The sequence below is a fragment of the Limanda limanda genome, chromosome 17 (genome assembly GCF_963576545.1).
Source record: "Limanda limanda chromosome 17, fLimLim1.1, whole genome shotgun sequence".
Classification (NCBI taxonomy): domain Eukaryota; kingdom Metazoa; phylum Chordata; class Actinopteri; order Pleuronectiformes; family Pleuronectidae; genus Limanda; species Limanda limanda.
In genome coordinates this window covers 12,404,068-12,422,251 of record NC_083652.1, presented here as the reverse complement: position 1 = coordinate 12,422,251, position 18,184 = coordinate 12,404,068, and the positions used below count along the sequence as shown (strand labels likewise).

Here is an 18,184-nt window from a genome sequence, read left to right as displayed (position 1 = left end):
GACACACACACACACACACACACACACACACACACACACACACACACACACACACACACACACACACACACACACACACACACACACACACACACACACACACACACACACACACACACACACACACACATTTAATCACAGTTATTGATATAAGATGATTTCCTGATATGTTCTAATCACCTGTTGTTCTGATATATTGCACAAATCACAGTATATATATAAATATGGAAGCTCTTAATTGTCGTATATGACGATGGTGAACACATATAAAGTATGACGAGCCCCCCACCCCCCCCTCCTGAACAACCTCACCCATCCAGAGCAGCACATTGTCTCACCCTCCGATGACATCACCCAGTAACCCCGGAGACTCCCTGAATACAGGCCCACCCAGGAAATGAGGTTACAACTTTGGAATGTGAGAGGGAAGACAACAACCCCCCCCCCCCCCCCCATCCACCCAGTCCAGCACCCCCCCCCCCTCTCATCTCCCTCCCCCCTTCACAGCACAACAAGGAGGGCCCTCTTCTCCCTCTTGTCCCCCCCGACCCCTCTTCTTCCCTGACTGACGTCTCTATTAAGTCCAAACCTGGAAAAGCCTCATTTATTGACTGGGTGACGTGAGCGGGTGAGGGAGGGAGGGAGGGAGGGGAGAGGGGTGAGGCTATATGGCAGCAGCAGCATCTTCCCATCAGGTTTCATCACAACACACACACACACACACACACACACACATACACACACAACATAGGTCGTTTGAAATATGCTTAACAACTCGGCCACTTACCTGTGTCAACACATGGGCCCAGACAGAAACACAGAAGAAACAACAAGTGCAATTTGTCATAGCATCGTCAGATCCCTCATGTGAGAGGGAGAGGGGGGGGGGGGCGACATGTGAAGAGTGAAAACACAGGAGCAGAGTTTCTGCAGCAGCTTCAGAGGACACGGCCTCTGGTGAGGAAACATCTGCACGTCTGGGAAACTAACCAATGACTGTGTGTTTCCTATAATAATAATAAAATAATAATAATAAGAATGTCTGTGTGGTCACGTGATGATCCCACAACAACCAGATCACTTCTCTCATTCTGTAAAGTGTCTTTAGATCCGACTGCTCTGTGTGATGTGTTGTTTTCAGTACAAACACAAAACGGTCACTAATTTCAGTCTTGGCCTCATCATTTCATTTCCATGATTAAAGGAAGAGGTCATCATTTCATCATTTAGGGAGATGTGCTCATTGGCTGCTTCTCCGGTGGAGACTTGGCAGAGAGAATCGATCCCTCGCCCACATCTGGCTGTTAGCTTAGCATAACAACTGGAAATCAAGAAACAGCTACTGTGGATCGGAAGGAAACAACAAGGTGTTATTACTGTGGACGATGTGTTTTCTTTTCAGGTTGTTTAACGTCACAATTCTTCTACATTTTTACTGATTTCTTAGAGAACAATTGTTTGAGGACTGTTATTTAAGAATTTGTGCAATTTGGTGCAGATCCAAATAAAAATCCAGATCTAGTGAATTTAAATGTGGTTTCATAAGGACTTAATCACTATGAAAACAAAAGTGTGAAAGTTACCATTTGTGTTTTATGTGTGTTAGGTGGGGTGGCCAGTATATATGTATGCTAAGCTAACTAGCTGCAAGACTAGTCCATGCAGAGCTGCATCAATCTTCTCATCCAATTCTCCACCAGAGCAAATAAGCACATTTCTCTAAATGTTCTGTGATTGATGGACTTGTTGCTTCCTCAGTGTTGAGTCTCCACCTCCACCACCGTCCAGTCTCCAGGGGGGGAGCTGCCCTGACTGTCCGGGGAGTAGCTGCTGACGGAGGTGACTGTGGCGACGGGGGGGCTGAACTGCGGCAGCATGTTGGGCCACATGCTGCTCTCCAGGGGGCTCAGGGTTCCCCCGGCCCCAACAGGCAGGAGGAGGAGAGGTGGGAGGCCTCCGTCCCCGGACAGCATCAAGGTCTGGTTGATGAGCTGCTGCACCATGTCCACCTTCTTGTTCCACTCCAGCTCCTGAGGAGGCACCGGACGCAGCTGCCGGTTGAACTCCTGGCCGGCCGGCGAGCTCCTCCCCACCACTTGCTTGTTCCGGTTGTCTCCTCTGGCCTCGTCCTCCTCGTCGCTGGTCTCCATGGCCTCATAGATGGTGCAGAGGCCCGAGGCCGGGGAGAGCATGACCCCGGTCGGGCTCCTCCTCAGCTGCTGCTGCTGCTGGACGTGTTTCTGCTGCATGCGGTACTGCTGCTCCAGCTCCAGCTGCCACTGGAGAACCTGCCGGCGCTGGCGGTGCTCCTGCTGCTGCTGCTGGAGCTGCAGCTGCAGGAGCTCCTTGCGTTGCATCTCCAGCTGCCTCTGCTGGTCCAGCCTCAGCCGCTCCTCCTCCAGCCACTGCCTCTTCTGCCTCTCCTGCTCCTGCCGGTGCTGCATCTCCCTCAGCTTCAGCTGGTGCTCCTCCAGCCTCCTCAGCTGCTCTCCACCAGCAGCTCCACTGAGGTCTATCAAAGGAGGAGGAGGCGCAATGTCGGCAAAATGTGCCGCAAGACTGGGATCGATGGGCCTCCTGTTTCCTGGGACCAAAGCCAAGTAGTGGCCGTTGGCTACAGGGCCGGGGGTCGTGTGGTTCTGGTTCTGGTTGTCTTCTAGGGAGTGGGCTCCGTCCGCTTCTTCTCTCTTCTCGTCTCCTGTGAGACAGTCAAGATCACTTGTTGCATCCAGTGGAGATGCATGCATCAACAGGGTGGAACAACAACAAGGGCCAGGAGGAGCAGGGTTCAGGAGACATCTGACAAGAGGGCGAAGAAGGTAGAACGCAAAAAGAAAAAGGGAGGGGGGGGGGTCTCAAAAATAAAGTGACATTCATGACACAGGAGCTGTAACAGGAAACAGGAACACAGCATAAGGTGCAAGGTGTTTTCTCTCTGAAGTTGCATTTCCTTTAGAAAAACATGTTTTACTGTAAATCTATTTAATAATGTAAACTACAGCACATCCATGTAAAGGTACAAGAATACTGTGGTTACCGTGCAGGACAGGAGTCGTACAGACACAGTACAGAAGAGACAACATGTACTTGAAGAGACGAATAAACACAGGGAATCAAACTCAACACAAACATCACATAGAACAGACTGAAGTTGTGTGAATGCATTGTACGATTTGTTTAACTCAAAGATCTGAAGCTGATTCTTTTTATTTTGGGCACCTCTCTATTAAACTTCATATTGTCAAATCTCCCAAAACACAAACCTGAATCAGGGCTCACACAGTCTCAGGAATTCATTCACTATCAAAGCTTCACGTTGGGAGGAGATTCAGGTTCAGGTGTGTGTGTTTGTGTCTGTGTGTGTGTCTGTGAGAGGTCAGGTGTGTTTCCATACGAGGGATTTGATGAAGAGGAGCAGGCGGGTACGAGAGGGAGAAGAGTGTCTGGTCTTCTTTGGTCAACACTGGGATGCATGGATGCGACAGAGAGGAGATGTTGCAGGATTTGTGTGTGCATGTTGGTTGAACTTTACAGATCTGAGCACGTTTCACCTCGTTATGATCACGTGTGCAGACAAATCTCAAGGAGAGAAAAGGTGTGTTAAAGATTCCCTGTGAAGCCTCTGACCACTAGAGGGGAGGAACAGTTTGTAAAATGAGCCCCTGTCTGGTTTGTGTAATGTCGGCTGCTGGTTTTACACCACACTGCGCCAAGAATGTGGAAATCTTGGAGCACATCGGCTGTCGTCTGGCACAGAATAAACCTCTGGGAGCAACGGCCAAAACTTTGGGTCTTTCAGTGCAGACAGAGGAAAAGAGGCTTTGTCTTCCACTCACTGTTTACACTCTAAACTGTTTTATCACACGAGTTTCTCCAGCCTAAACAAGCAGTGGGACTTTTTGTACAAAGTCTTGTCCCTCGCCTCCAGATTCTTCAGATTCAGATGTAGAATATGTTGATAGAGATTATCGATGTTGTAAAGGCCAACGTGAGTGTTAACAATTAATCATTTAAAATATTTGGCTTTGCAAATATACCTCAACACAAACAGTTAGACCTCAGGGATACTTTAAAAACCGAGTACACATTTGTCTGGTCATAAAAAACCTCCACAGGGCATCTTCACATGAGAGTGTGTGTTTTCAGTGTCATGTCGTTCAGCTCGTGTTGAATCTGAATATGTTGAATATGTCTTGGAAGCACAGGCATGCTGGAGTAGAACAAGGCACTGGGACGCCATCGCCTCATTGACTTTGACCAAAATTCCATTTGAGATACAACATCGTTGTACAATGTTGCATCACTTCCTGTTTACCAGTTATTCCCATGGTGGATAATGAGGAGGAACCATGGGAGATCAGTTGTGTAGACGCACGAATACACAGCGATTCAAACACAAGGACAGTAAGTTCAGGCATGCTGGAGCCACAGGGGAAATAAGAAACAGGAACAAAATGCCTTGCAAGGATGTTTTAATGGAATTTTGAAAGATAACCTAGTGTGAACCATTCATTGATGAACATGTCTAGTGTAGAATTGTTTCAAATTCAAGGTAGTACACAGTCTCTTTGTTAGTTAAACATGCAATATACTGTTGAAATAGTAAACCAAACACTGACTAGGAGAAACCTCTCAGCGAATGTAAAGCTGTGTAGGACAATGCAGGGTCTCATCACAAGTAATGGGCTAGTTGTTAGTCTCTCCTGGAACACAAATGATCAGCTAACTGAGGCCGGAAGAGAAGCCACGTAAAAACCAAAAGCCTGAAACACATACTGTACGTGACTGCACGTTATACCGTAACGACCTCCTGATGCACACATTAAAAAACTTCACCAACTGCAATCTAACACTCCCATACCTAACACATCTGCACGGGCTGGCAGCCCTGTTAATAACTAGCCTTTTATTTTGAAAAGCTAAAAGTCTTGAAACAGGAACACAACCTTTAAAAAGGAGCATGTGACTATCGCTATGGTGCTGTTGAACATGAAGCGTGTGTACACAGGGTGGGGGGGGGGACCAGGGGTCTGCACTGCGAGGAGGAATCTGCGGTTATCGAGGTAACGTCAGCGCCAACTCTGCCGGGTAAATCAAATCACCATGGTAACCGGTGCCAATTGGCTTTGAAGAACTACAAAAAGTCAAGAGTTGACGCCTCAGTTCCCTTGATAATCGTAAAATCCTGTTTCGCAGCTCAGACTCCTGGTTTCAACAGAACGGAACAAAACAAAAAACAACAAATAAGCAAATACAAAAACAAAAAAAACAAAAAATAAGTCATTGACATTTGTTCGGTAAAAACAGTAGGATAAATACACAATGAGTCCATTTCATTCCATCAATTTTTTTTTTGTCTTTTTCGGTTTAAACGCTCAGTCACATTGGACCAATCAGTCAATACCCCAGCAGGGGCTACAGGATATGCAGTGTTACTTAAAAAGAACATTCTACTAGAAAATGGTAGTAGCTATTGTACATAAAGGAGTTTAAGCCAGACACTCACAACCAGGATCATAACAGTATGAAAGAGGGAGGCTTCACTTAAAGTTTGCTACAGTCATTTTTCCTCAGCTCCTCTCTTTTGATTTTTTAAAATCATTTCCTACAATCTGGCTCTCCTCTGTTCCTCCTTCTAAGCCATCTAACCCAACTGGAGAGAAAACAGACAACAGGTAAGGGGAGGGTTGTGGGGAAAAGGTGCATTCCAGGGGTAATAGCAGGGACTTATACGTTACCTGCAAGAAAACTATCAGTCTTATCACAAATGGTTGAGTAGTACGGTGGCTGGCTATCGTCGGTGTCTCCGGGTTCCTGGGCCCCGAAGTGGAGACCGGACCCCAGTGGATCCACCTCCCCGAGGTGGTCTGCTGCAACCTTTCCACCCAGCATGTAGTGGTGCTCATCCAGGCTGGGCGCCATTCCTCCTGGAAGGCCCAGAGGCATCAGGTCCACAGGTCGACCCAGCAGGTCGTCGCCGTAGGCAGTGGCGGCCGCCGATGGCAGGGTCAGCTCCTTGATGAAGGACGGGTCCTTGGCCTCCTCGTCCAGCTGCTCCTCGTTCTCCAGGGAGAAGATCCCCGGGCTCTTTCCGCAGCTCTCGGCCATGGAGTGGGCGTTGGAGTTGGACGTGGTGCAGTCGAAGCCATAGGACGCCACAGAGTGGGCCGACTGGGGAGTGGCTCCGCCTCCGTCCTCTTCGCCGTCCCCAGCAGCTGCTGCCTCCTCATCCTCGTCAAGAGCTGGCAGATTACAGTTTGGAGTGGGGCTTTCAAATCCAGCACTGTCATCCATCATCATCGGTGCGTCTGGGTCGTTGATCTGCATCTCACCCTCCGTATCACTGGCCTCGTCTCCCGAGGTGGAGGGGGAAGAGGGGGCGGATGCTGGAGCAGTTGGGGGTCCGGTTCCTAGGACCTCGTCGGCAGGAAGCGTCTCAGCCTCCTCCTCTTCTCCATCACCTTTCTCCAAGTGGATACCCAGGTCCTGCTCCATGTCAGGCTGGACTGAAGCAGGCACCGGGGTGTGCTGCTTGTCGGAGCGCGACTCCACCCCGGAGCTGCTGTCGTAGTCCCGGAGCTCCTCTGGCGTGCTGGTGTCACTGTGAGCAGACAGACCTGTGCCGCTCTTAGACATGCCCATAGCCGGGCCAGCCAGAAGGTCCTGCACCTCCTCGGAGCTCTTCATCTCCTCGTGGGCTGACTGGAGCTGCTGGGGCTCCGGCTGAGGAACGAAGGAAGGACCACTGATGTCAAAACATGTCTGGGCAGGAGACTGAGTTGGGGTTTCAGATTCAGCTGCTCCATGGTCGGACAGCGGGCTGGGGGAGGAGACAGGGAGCAGAGAGGCTGGTTGACCCCAGGTATCAGCGAAGGGGTTGGTCTGGCCCCAGGAGGCGGCGGGGGGGATGCTGGGGGGAGGAGCAGAGCGATTGAGGTTGTCTAAATGCTCCTCCTCATTGAAGTCATCTTCATCTACGTTCCCACAGCTCTCCGTTACGCCTTCACTGTGCATCTCTACATCCTCATCGTCCTCCTCGTCATGCTCCTGCTGCTGGAACACCTTGTGACGCTCCTCTATCCTCTCTGAACTCAAGTCCATATCATCCACGCGCTCGTCCTCTTCGTCCTCGTCCTCCTCTTCTTCATTGGCCAGGGTTTCCACGTTGGGCGAACCCATGAGGTTACCATCTCCCTCAGAGCCACGGAGGCTTGAATCGATCATGGCGTCCGAGCTCTGGGTGCCCTCTAAGATGGCCGTGTGCTGGGCGCTGCTGAGGTCGGAGACTCCCTGCTGCCGGCTGCTGGTGCAGCTGCTCACGTCCTCCGAGTCCAACCCGGACAGGAGGTCATCGCCGTGCCAACCCGCGGAACCGCCAAAGCCTGAGGAGCGGACCTGGAACTCCTCAGAGGGCTGAGAAGTGCTCATGTCAGTGGTGAAGGACAAAGGCTGGTGGCCTAGTCTCCTCTGTTCCTCATCTTCATCTTCCTCCTCCTCATCATCATCCTCATTGATCTCTTCATCAGCCTTTTCCACTGCCTCCTCCTTTTCATGAGGGGAGGTCATGTCCCTGGGGGTGAAATCATCCAGGGGCGAGGCAACGAACAAGGGGGTTTGTGCCTTCATGTTAAATGCCTCTTCAGATGAACATGTGGAGGGAGGCATGAACAGGATCTTCTGTTTGTCATCTTCCTCCTCTTCCTCTTCCTCCTCCTCTTCATCCCTTGTCTCATGTGAGAATCGTTCTTTATTCTCCCTCTCCTCTTCCGTCTGGAAATTCATCGTGCCGACTGTGCTCTCTGAGGCAAAGTCAGACGAGGCCAAGTGCTGGTTCGTGTCCCAGGGGTCAGACTGGAAGTGCATGTCCAGCCCAGAGGAAGCGTTCTGTGGCTCTCTGACTGGAGACACTGGGCCGGGTGGGGAGCAAGGAGGAGACATGACAGTCGTTCCCAAGGAAGGAACCGACTCCTGGAATTTGTAAAGGTCCATCTGGGCCGACACAGGAACACTGGAGGCTTGATCATGGAAAGAATCAGCTCCTAGGTCTTCCTCTAATGACAGCTGAGACAGTGGCTCTGCAAGGGGTTCTGGAGATGGTTGTCTTACAGGTGTTGGTTCATATAGAGGCTCAGGTGTTTCCTCTCGTATGGGTTCTGGTGTTGGTTCTCGAGCGGGTTCTGGTGTTGGTTCACGTACAGGTTCTGGTGTTGGTTCTGCTGTGGGCTCGGAGATTTTCTCTTGTACTGCTTCAGGAGTTGTAGCAGTCAGCTCCACAGCTACTTCAGCGAGAGGTTCTGGTTCCTCTGGCACGGCGATGGCAGCGGCAGCCGTAGCGATAGCGGCAGCAGCAGCTACAGCGGCAGCAATCTCCACTTCAGGTTTGGCACCTGTCGTCGCTTTGGGGCCACGCTTCACCGGGGTCGGGGTGCTGCTGCCCACAGTTTTCTTAGGGGTGGGGGCCTTGGGGGCTCCTGCCGATTTGGAGACGGACGGTTTGTAAGGTGTGGGCTTACTCTCCAGTGGTTTTGGGCGGGTGGGTGTCTTTGTGTCCACACACTTGGTGGTAGCATTTGTAGGCTTTTTGGTGGTGGTGTCTGATTTTGAGGCTGATTTGGGGGTCTCCGGTTTCGCGGGCTTCGCAGCAGTTGGGGTGCGGGTAAGGGGAGAATCTGCAGACTTTTTGAATGGGGTTGCTGGTTTGGTAACATCTAGGAGGAGAACAGAGCACAGGAAATGGTTAAATAGTTTCATAATGAAACTGAAACACAGCATTTTATAATCCACATAAAAGAGGAGAACTCATTACTTAAACGTTCCGTGGTGATGTCACTGATTTTAGGTTAAGGATGAAACGTTGTGATTTTCATTGTTATGCTTACAGCTCATATCATGACATCATCTTTTTAGCTTTACCTTTCTTCACAGGGGTCGAGTTCCTGGATGTTTGTGATGTGGGAGCTTTGCCACCAGAGGGGGTCGAGGAGGTTGGTTTGGCGGCAGCCGGCTTAGCGGCGGAGGACGGGGTTCTGGGAGTGGGAGGTTTGGAGGCAGCGGGGGAGCTCCTGGTTGCACTCGCGAGGGGTTGCCGGGTTACGCCTGTGGCTGGACGAGAGGACGCTGGCGTGGTGGTTGTCGGCCTGAAGTGAAGAAGACAAAGAACGGGGTTAACAGACTTTCTTCAACAGGAGCACATGTTCTGTCTAGATCCCGATCTCTCTGCTGGTTCGCTCTTAGTTGTACAATCATTCCAAATCCCTATGAGACGGATATATGCAAATGAGCTCAACAAGATGGTGAGTTCCTTTTTTACATTAATTGAAGGTGACTCGGGCGTTTGAGTTGACAAGCCCCTCACAGCGAGTAGGAAACATCAGGTCTCACTCCGACCATGTGCTGGTCGGCGCTCAGAGGGATTGTCACAGGGAGCAACACTGTGATGTCTCACTCATTAGTCACAGCCAGGAGACAGACCCCAGGACACGGAGCAGACACCATCAAGGTTGTTTGTAAAGCTTGAAGGACTGAAACCATGCAAGGGTTTGGAGGCTTCTCACAAAGAGAGAACAGAACATCCTTAATGACCTTCATTACCTTTACAGATGGAGCATCAGCCCAAACACAATGAGTTGTTAATTAATACCTCCTCAAAGACTGGAAGACTGGAGGGAAGATGCACAACCCTCATTATGGCAGAATGTGCAGAGGACGAAAAACTGAATACTTTTAAGTCCAGAAAGGGAACAAATATCTCAGGATGAAAAAGACGATCTCCTCCTGCCTAATAAATATGTGAATGACAAACTAAGGAACATGTCCGGACCTAATTGACCATCTATACACACTTTAGCTTTCAGATATAAACAACATGCTGCACAAACTAGTTGTTTACAAGGGTGACCTTGCCTTCAGTGAATCAGCATCTGAAACAATGTTAAAAACAGGCTCAGGCCCGGCTCATTTGTCCACAACCCCAGGACAAACTCCCCTGAGAGCCTATGAAGCGATGAAGTTTGGAACGTGAGTCACATCGGACGCCGGCGAGGCGCCCGAACCCCCGGGGAACCCTGCCCCTGATCTCGTGTCCATATCCGCTGTCGACACCCGGGGCAGAATGCATCAGCCTGCCTGCCTGGCCCAGAATCTGGCTTCCCTGTCCCGTCTGAGTGAAGTAACCTACATCCAGTAGTTCTGACAGCGCTGTGGTGTGCAATCTCCCAGGCCCATGCTACACTCACTGCCTGCTTCTAAATAAAGAATCGAGTTAGCACTGGCAGAAAGAGAACAAGCGGGAGGTAGAGAGAGAGAGAGAGAGAGAGTGAAGAAGGCTGGGAGCATGTTAATCTTTAATACTAAAAGGAGAACAAAAATAACTTCTACAAATGTGACCAGTTTGAACCATGGGCTGTGTCAGAAATAGGGTTGCAAAGGGGCGGAAAGTTTCCAGTAAATTTCCGGAAACTTTCTGGAAACTTCCCCCGGGAATATTAAGCTTGGGAATTAGGAAAAAAAAAAAAAACTATGCAAATTAAACGCTGAGCAATAAAAATCTCATTCAAAACATTATTTTAAAGATGTATGGAATTCAGCACACGCTGCAGGTTGAATTTCAACCCTCCACTGTGCATTCTTCCATCACATGCACAGATAACTCCCAGCATCCTGCATACTACAGCACTATTGAGGCTTGCTGTAGTGTGCAGGACTAGTCACGTAAGTTTCGATGATATTACTGGGGAAAATATATTAGCATGCTCATTGAGGATTGTTCATCTGTTCATCTAGCCCATTTCCATTTATTTATCCATCAATTGTAAAATATTTTTATAGACTATTCCACTTGTTTGGCTAACTATTTATATCTGTGGCATTGCATTAGTGTTTTTTTACAAACTTTTTTCTCATCTTATTCTACAGAACAATGCCACGTGCACTCTCTCATGTGTGGAGACATTTCCCCCCATCCAATGTAGAAGGAAAGGCTGTGTACATTTGCAAATACTGTGCAAAGACCTATGTTAAGAATGACACAAAGATGCAGAGGTCAAGTGCCCAAAGTTTCCTCAGGGCTCAAATCAGCCTATGACACAACAAAATGTTTATATTTCTGTCTGTATATGACAAGGTTAATACAGTAAGTATAAATTACCCACAACATTTCCAGTTTATTCCCGTTAATTCCCGTATATTCCCATTAATTCCCGTTAATTACCATGGAACGTTTCCAACTTTGAATATTCCCGGAATTTTGCAACCCTAGTCAGAAACACACTCATTGTGTAGAGGCAACAAAATGGTGTGTGCCATCCGCAACCTGGCAGAGGCAGTGTAAGACTGTTTGGTAAATGAGATTAAAGCCCGAGAGCAGCGGGTGGCAACACTATCAAGGTGTGGTCGTGTTGGAAGTTCAGACCAGCATTTACACTTAATCCTCCTAATGTATAATAGGCTTGGGGCCAGTGAAAGGTGTGTTACTGATATTGGGATTGTTGGATCATGTCTGCAGCGTTTCCCTGAAAAAGCCTTTCAGGCTAAATAAAACCACAGCATCTGTGAGGCGTTGATTTGTTGTATTTGGAAGAGATTGTGTTGACTGTCAAATCAGAAAATGCTGATGTGATGTTAATGTGCTCTTGTTCTTGCAGCCCTCTTAAGATGTAAAGATTTTATTACAGAGACAGTACAAAAGATAGATCAAATGATTTTTCCGCTGGCTCAGCCATAGAATTTAAACCCTGGAGCTAATCCTTCGGAGGAAAGTTAAATTCAGTCCTTGCAAATAAATTTAATCTAAAATTTCTACTGCAACTCTATAACACGCTCGACCACAAAGCTCTATCTCCTAAGATTAAACTTGGAAATGGTCAGTGAGGTGTTAAGATTTTAAACCTCAAATTGGGAACAAGATGTTAAAAGGTTAAATGGGAAATTCTGTGCAGCCTGAATTAAAGTTAAAAAAGTATATTTTTAAACCAGACAGGAATTAAAGGATACAGAGATTGGCATTAGAGATGACGTGTGCGGAGGGTAATTCAGAGACTATTCAAAATAATCAGTGTGATAAAGGAGAACGGGTAATCCGAAAAGTCAGGAGCACTTTGGAGAGAACTAGAAATTAACCAGGCCACCGAGGAAGAAAGAGATGGAGACAAGGCAAGAGGGAGAGAGATGAGCGAGCTGAGGCAGATAATGTTCATCCCATTACACATGATCTTATATCAGTGTCTCATTGAAGATGGCCGTCTGCACTCTGGTAACATTATTGCAGGATTTAAGAGACTGGGCCACAGGAAAATTACATCTTGTGTGTTCTGGGATTAGAATGGGTTTAACAACAGTGGATGTGTTGTTAACCAACAATGTTGTGATGCTTGATTTATTCTAAGCCTCCGTCCAGTCTGTAATTACGCTGCCAGCTGAATGACTGTCGGGGTTATTGCAGCCACTTTGCACCTACATTTAATTCAATGAGCAGCATGTATCTCATGGAAGGAGAGAAGCGTGCCCCTTGTTCCCCACAGGCCGAGCTCAGAGAAACACTATAAATAACAGTATAAATTGGGGTTAAAGCAAATGTTGCACAGGAAGCTCAGAAATGCATTGGAGCGGAAACATCACATGACTCCGACAGTTACTCGCTACAGGCTGACTGACGTTCCCAGAGATGCCTTAAAGTTCACCTTAGCTTTGTTGTTATTCCTCAAACGTCGCAGCTGAGAGGGGATTGGTGAGTAGAAACAGTGTCTGCCTGCTGGTGTTGCTTTGTTGAGATACAACAGGAGTTAGGGCAGGATTTAAATCACGAGATGCATCACGGAAGGGGCGAGTGAGCGGCTGGGAGCTCAGCGAGCACGGGGGCAGACATGATGCCTGCAGAGGAGGTGACGAGCTCCAGGAGACGAGCGCCCGACTCTCACGACGAGCAGCAAATTAAAGATGATGGTTTGTTAATTAAGCAGCAGGAAGGTGGAGGCGGGAGTTTTATCTGGGTTAAAGAGGCTTCAGGCTCCTCAAGAAGGATGGAGGGCACTTTGGGGAGTTTTATTGTAAAATGATCAGATCTCAGTCAACAAGATTGTTGTTCTCCCGTTCCCAAGGTTTCTACAGGGCACGATGAAAACCTGTGGGGGGTTTATGTTTTAAATACAGACCCCAGAGCAGCATCTGCCCAAACTTCCGTGGAAATCAGATGAGCAGTTTTCATAGTAAATAGTAAAAAACAAATAGTTGTTTGAAAATAGAGCAGTAAATAACTGGTTCTGTTACAGATAAACAAGTGTCACATGTCTGCAGCATGAGTGATCACACCCATAAACACCCCGTCGCACACTTAAACCTTTGTCTCGCCCTCAGACTCACAAACGCCTCCTTCTGCCCACTTCTCTCTGACTAATTCCCACTCAATCCATTTGGTAATTGGCTCAGTGGCTTCATGGCAGCAGTGGACCGCATGGCAGCGTCACCGACCACACCCAGAACACTCCAGATGATTTACAGGCTGCGCAACACGTCCTCCGCCTCACACTGGACGACGAGGACCCGGACTGCTGCTCAGCACACACATACACACATCAGTGCTGGACCATTACATCAGCAGTCATTTGTAAGATCATGAAGAATTGTTGCAGTAAAAACGCATCATTCCCCAGGGACCATCAATGAGGAGAACTGCATGACTAATGTGGGAACACGAGAGGCTGGCAGGACAAACTGAAAACAACCTGATCGCCCGACAGCGAGCCCGTCTCCTCCGATCCTCTTTCTACAGGAGCACATACCCTTGTTGTGTCCTCTACTCTGAAAAAAAGGGCAATATTTTCTTGTGTTTCCCGCAGAGAAACCCGCTGGTCCTCCTCGCCACCTCTGCCTGTCTCTCCCCCTCACACACACACACACACACACACACCCACCTCACACTCTCTGCACGCACCACCCTCTCACTCTGTATGTTTCTCTGGCAGCTGTGATGGGAGCCCAGCAGGGACACATGACTTATTCAACCATGTAGCTTCCATACTCCACCGCCGCCATTTTTTCGTTTTCACCTCACTCTGCTGCACCGGCAGGAGGAAGCAGCTCGGCGGCACATGCACACGTAACACATGTCCGGCACGCCACCGCGTACGCCTCCCATCCCCCTTTACCTCCGCATCATACTGACTAATACACCGGCAAAAGAACACATGCTCTGCATTCTAATTGCATGCTGCTCCTACTATGCAGGCGTCCAGGAGCTGCAGCACATGCCCACACTGTACATCATGTACACTGTGCATACACACAGTTTGCTGTGTGGTCCTGCGTTCTGCATACCAGTCGCTGAATTAACTACGCCAAACATGAATCATCTTTGCGGCCCGAGAGAGATGAAAACTTGTAAATATTCATGCGCACAAGCTGACACACAAACTGTTCGCATAAATTGCAGCACGCACGGACATGATGTTCACACAACCTGTAATGATTTCTACTTTTGCCATTTGCACACTAATCAGGCTGAAATGTTTCCCGTCACAAGCTGAGCGCTGTGGGCAATCTGGTTCTAACAGCAGGTGCACACACCTCATAAAGAAAGCAAGCGTGCAGATGCAAGCAGGACAGACACAATGACACATGACTCGAAAACAAAACACTAATTGACCTAAAGGGAACAAGGAGAGGCGTGATCCACACACACATACACATGCGCTGTGCACTGACGTACACACAAGCATCTCTTTAGTTGTACAAACACATTAATAACCTGCAACCTAAACAAAATATCAGCACCGACTCCGCCTCCACACGCTCACTGAAGGTGTCATTATGTTTGACTGACTGGTCGCCGACTGTGACGTCAACACAACACCTTCCCCCCCGACCCGTTACAGCTCATAAAGCCTGTTCCTTGAGTAGTTAGATGCTGAGACTGGGCAACTATGTAGGTGAGCTTTCAGATGGCTCAATGTTCTTCTTTAAAAAAGCCTGGCTGTGCAGTTCGGGTGTTTACCCAGACAAAGAGCGAGCTGTGATAGCCACTGGCAACAAACCTAATCTAATTTAGCTAAAACCCCGGCTGAAGAGAAGAATAAAACACTTGTGAGTGGCATTAACTCAGACGGAAGTCACTTACTGAACATTTGCTCTGCACTTTTTTTTATTTCTGGTAAGTGTGACCTGTTGCAGATGGAATTAAATCAAGAGAGCCACAGAGAAACACTAAGAAAATTGATAGACCCACTTTGGGATTGTTTGTGTGCGTGTTTGTGTGCGTGTTTGTGTGCGTGTGTGTGTGCGTGACAGCAACAGGGGAAGGGGGGGGGCTGTCTGCTGTGCCAGTGAATGTATCCATCTCCACCGCTCTACTGATAGCAGGCCTGGATTAAGATTTGAGTGAGGAAGGAAAAGGGCAAAATCTAATTAAAGTAGAAATTGATGGCCCCGTCAAAGCACATCACACACACAGACGCTGACGTGCACACACACACACACACACACTTAACAAGGGAATGGCTACAGGGGTACACGGTGCTGTCAGATTAGTCTATCATCAGTAATGGCTATACCTCTCTCATGGGGATTTGTATGTAGGTCTACTGCAGTAAAAAGCTCCTGTGGGCGACACACGCACCAAGTGTGACACATGTTACTGACTCACACACTGACAATGAATAATGAAACGTAGCTGCGCTTCAAAACTCACTCATACTCTGATCTTAACTTGAATACAAGGATTCCTTTGTGCTTAAAGAAACCTGAGATGAAATGCTGGGGGGGACAAAATAGTTCAAATATTCCAAAAGAAAAAGTTTTCACTGTTCCTGCAATGAAAAAGTAAGAATACAAATAAAAACTCAATGTTCCATTTAAAACCACAGCATCACATCTGTGTGAACCTGCTTTCTGAAGTTAATACATGACAATCACATTACTTCTATCTATTCTTTCTTTTGCTTCTCCATCATTCAGGGTTTGACTCATCTGCTGCAGTTGGTTACTGGAGGCTGATCAGAGAGTTAGCGTCATCAGTTGTTGATCAAGATGAACCGATTCCTCATAATTGTGTAGCTGATATCATGTGTGGGATATTTGTTTGTAAAAATATTTGCAACGAAAAGAGATAATCTGCAGAAAAGATTGCTATCATTGTTGTTTTGCCTTTTAATAGTGTTGTAATAGACAACACTGGTGCCAGTGCCGACCCGTGAAACTTGAGTCTTACATTCAGTTCACGTCACGCTTTGACTTGTGGGACTTTCCACTTGTGTGAACTGGAACTGGCAAAGCTCTGGTTAAACTACCAGAAATCCCCTTCTCTACGCTGCTCTTAAAATACCAGAAGGGATTTCCGGGGAAAAGAAAAATTGCAGTTTCATCTTGGTGAAGCTAATTCACTATAAAGACGTCCTAGCAGATTGGCACATACATTAATGTATTCACCAGGTATTTCCTGTTATACCGGAACCATACTGGTATCTACACATCTCCATTAACAACAGCACTGCGAGTGACTTCACCATCCATCGTACACCAGTGATGAGAGCAGCGCCTGATACGTGTCAAACTACTCAGAGTCAATCATTTCTCTATCACAGTCATTTATGGACTGTGTGTGTAATTATGAATGAAATCACCATGACTGTCCATGAAGTGCACACAATGAGTGTTTCTCTTCTGCCCGGGTGATTGCCTGCATGCCCCTGTGTAATACCTTTTAATGAGATGTTTGCACATCAACTGTTGAATAAAGCTGTAATCTGCGTTTAATCTCCACACACCAACTGCTACCCAGGGCACGTGCAGGGTGGAGAGGGGCTGGGGGGTTGGGGGTTGAAAACACCTTGCTCTCAGGTGGAGAAGAGCAGCTTGCAACTGTACGTGTGTCATGTTAGTGTATCGATAATAACTAGAGAAAAAGAATAGGGGAACGAGCCGAAAGGTCATATGTGTGTAATGTATGCATGTTCCCAATTGCAGACATGCCAACATGGTGACAACACATAACATCCATGGACCATAGTGGAAAAACAGTCCGGAAGAAAGAGGCGTATTGCTTGAACAAACAAACAAAGAGGAGGAAGAGGCAGCAGTGTAAGGTTCTGTTGGAAGAAGAGTCAGACTCCCCGGAGGCTGTATCTGATCAGGACCCTCACTATCTCAGACAAAGACCTCCTTCATCCTTCTTTACTGGTCTGCTGCCAAGTCTCCTCAGGACCCAACACCATGCACCCAGTGTGACTCAGGTGAGGAACACATGTCGACGCGATTGTACACAAACAGACGTTCTGGTGTACACAAACGCAGATAAGCACGCAAACGAAACATTAAGAGTGTACTCTTGTTCTCAGTTAACTCTTGAGAATGCCCTTTCTCCTATTGAAAACTTATTTTAATTAATAATGCTGTATAATACTTGCTGTGAAACCCTGCGAGGGATTTCTCTAAGGTTATTGTGACATTGGTGGATTGTTGGCCTAGTTATGCCCAGCCCCTCCACGCCTCTATGTGGGGGATCATTGTCCCTCCATCCTCCAGGGGGTTTTCTTTTAAACAGTGTGTTCTTTGAACCTGTGGTCAAGCAACTGCTTCTCACTTGGCACCGAGCGTGTGTTTAAAAGGCTGAACTCATTCCCCACAATTCCTATCTATCCGGAAAGTTATTTCAATTCGCTGCTGTTCTGGAGGAAATGTGGTGATTTGCGAGCAAATGACTGGAAAGGGTTGTAATAAAAAAGGAGCCCAGTGAGAGAAGGTCTGAGGAGAGAACCAGTTAGAGACGGCTGGTTGTGCTATCCACAGACACACAGACGACCTCTCTCAGAGGCCTCAGCTCTACACTAATGTCACACCTACCTGGTTGTCTTGGGAACAGCGGCCTTATCAGGCTTAGGTGCAGCAGCAGTGGCAGGTTTGGACGGAGGTGCAGATTTTAGACCTGGAGGAGAGAAAGACGGAGAGGATGAGGATGAGGAGAGAAAGTTAAGGATATGTGAGACCGTATGTGAGACAATAAGCTTTATAAAGCCATTTTTAGTACGTGTATAAATAGTGCATCACATATTGCTTTCATATTGTGTGTCAGATGGATCTAGGGCAAATGTATTTCTAGATCAGCAGCAGTCACTCGGGCATGTCTAATGCGTGCGCTCTATCCGCATGTAATAGCATTACAATAAATATTCCTCATTAGAGCTGTGGAAACATTTCC

At 47.8% G+C, this 18,184-nt stretch overlaps 1 protein-coding gene across 1 annotated transcript in view; it reads right to left on the bottom strand.

Annotated features, from left to right (window-relative positions):
* Positions 1 to 4,455: 4,455 nt before the first annotated feature.
* prr36b (proline rich 36b) overlaps positions 4,456 to 18,184 on the bottom strand; it is a 30,312-nt gene continuing 16,583 nt past the window's right edge. Inside the window, exons 3-5 of the mRNA XM_061089979.1 lie at positions 17,830 to 17,911; positions 8,914 to 9,137; positions 4,456 to 8,708 (exon numbers count right to left, since the gene is read on the bottom strand). Coding sequence (XP_060945962.1) covers positions 5,728 to 8,708; positions 8,914 to 9,137; positions 17,830 to 17,911 — 3,287 coding nt within the window. The 3' untranslated portion in view covers positions 4,456 to 5,727. The remainder of the gene's footprint in view (positions 8,709 to 8,913; positions 9,138 to 17,829; positions 17,912 to 18,184) is intronic.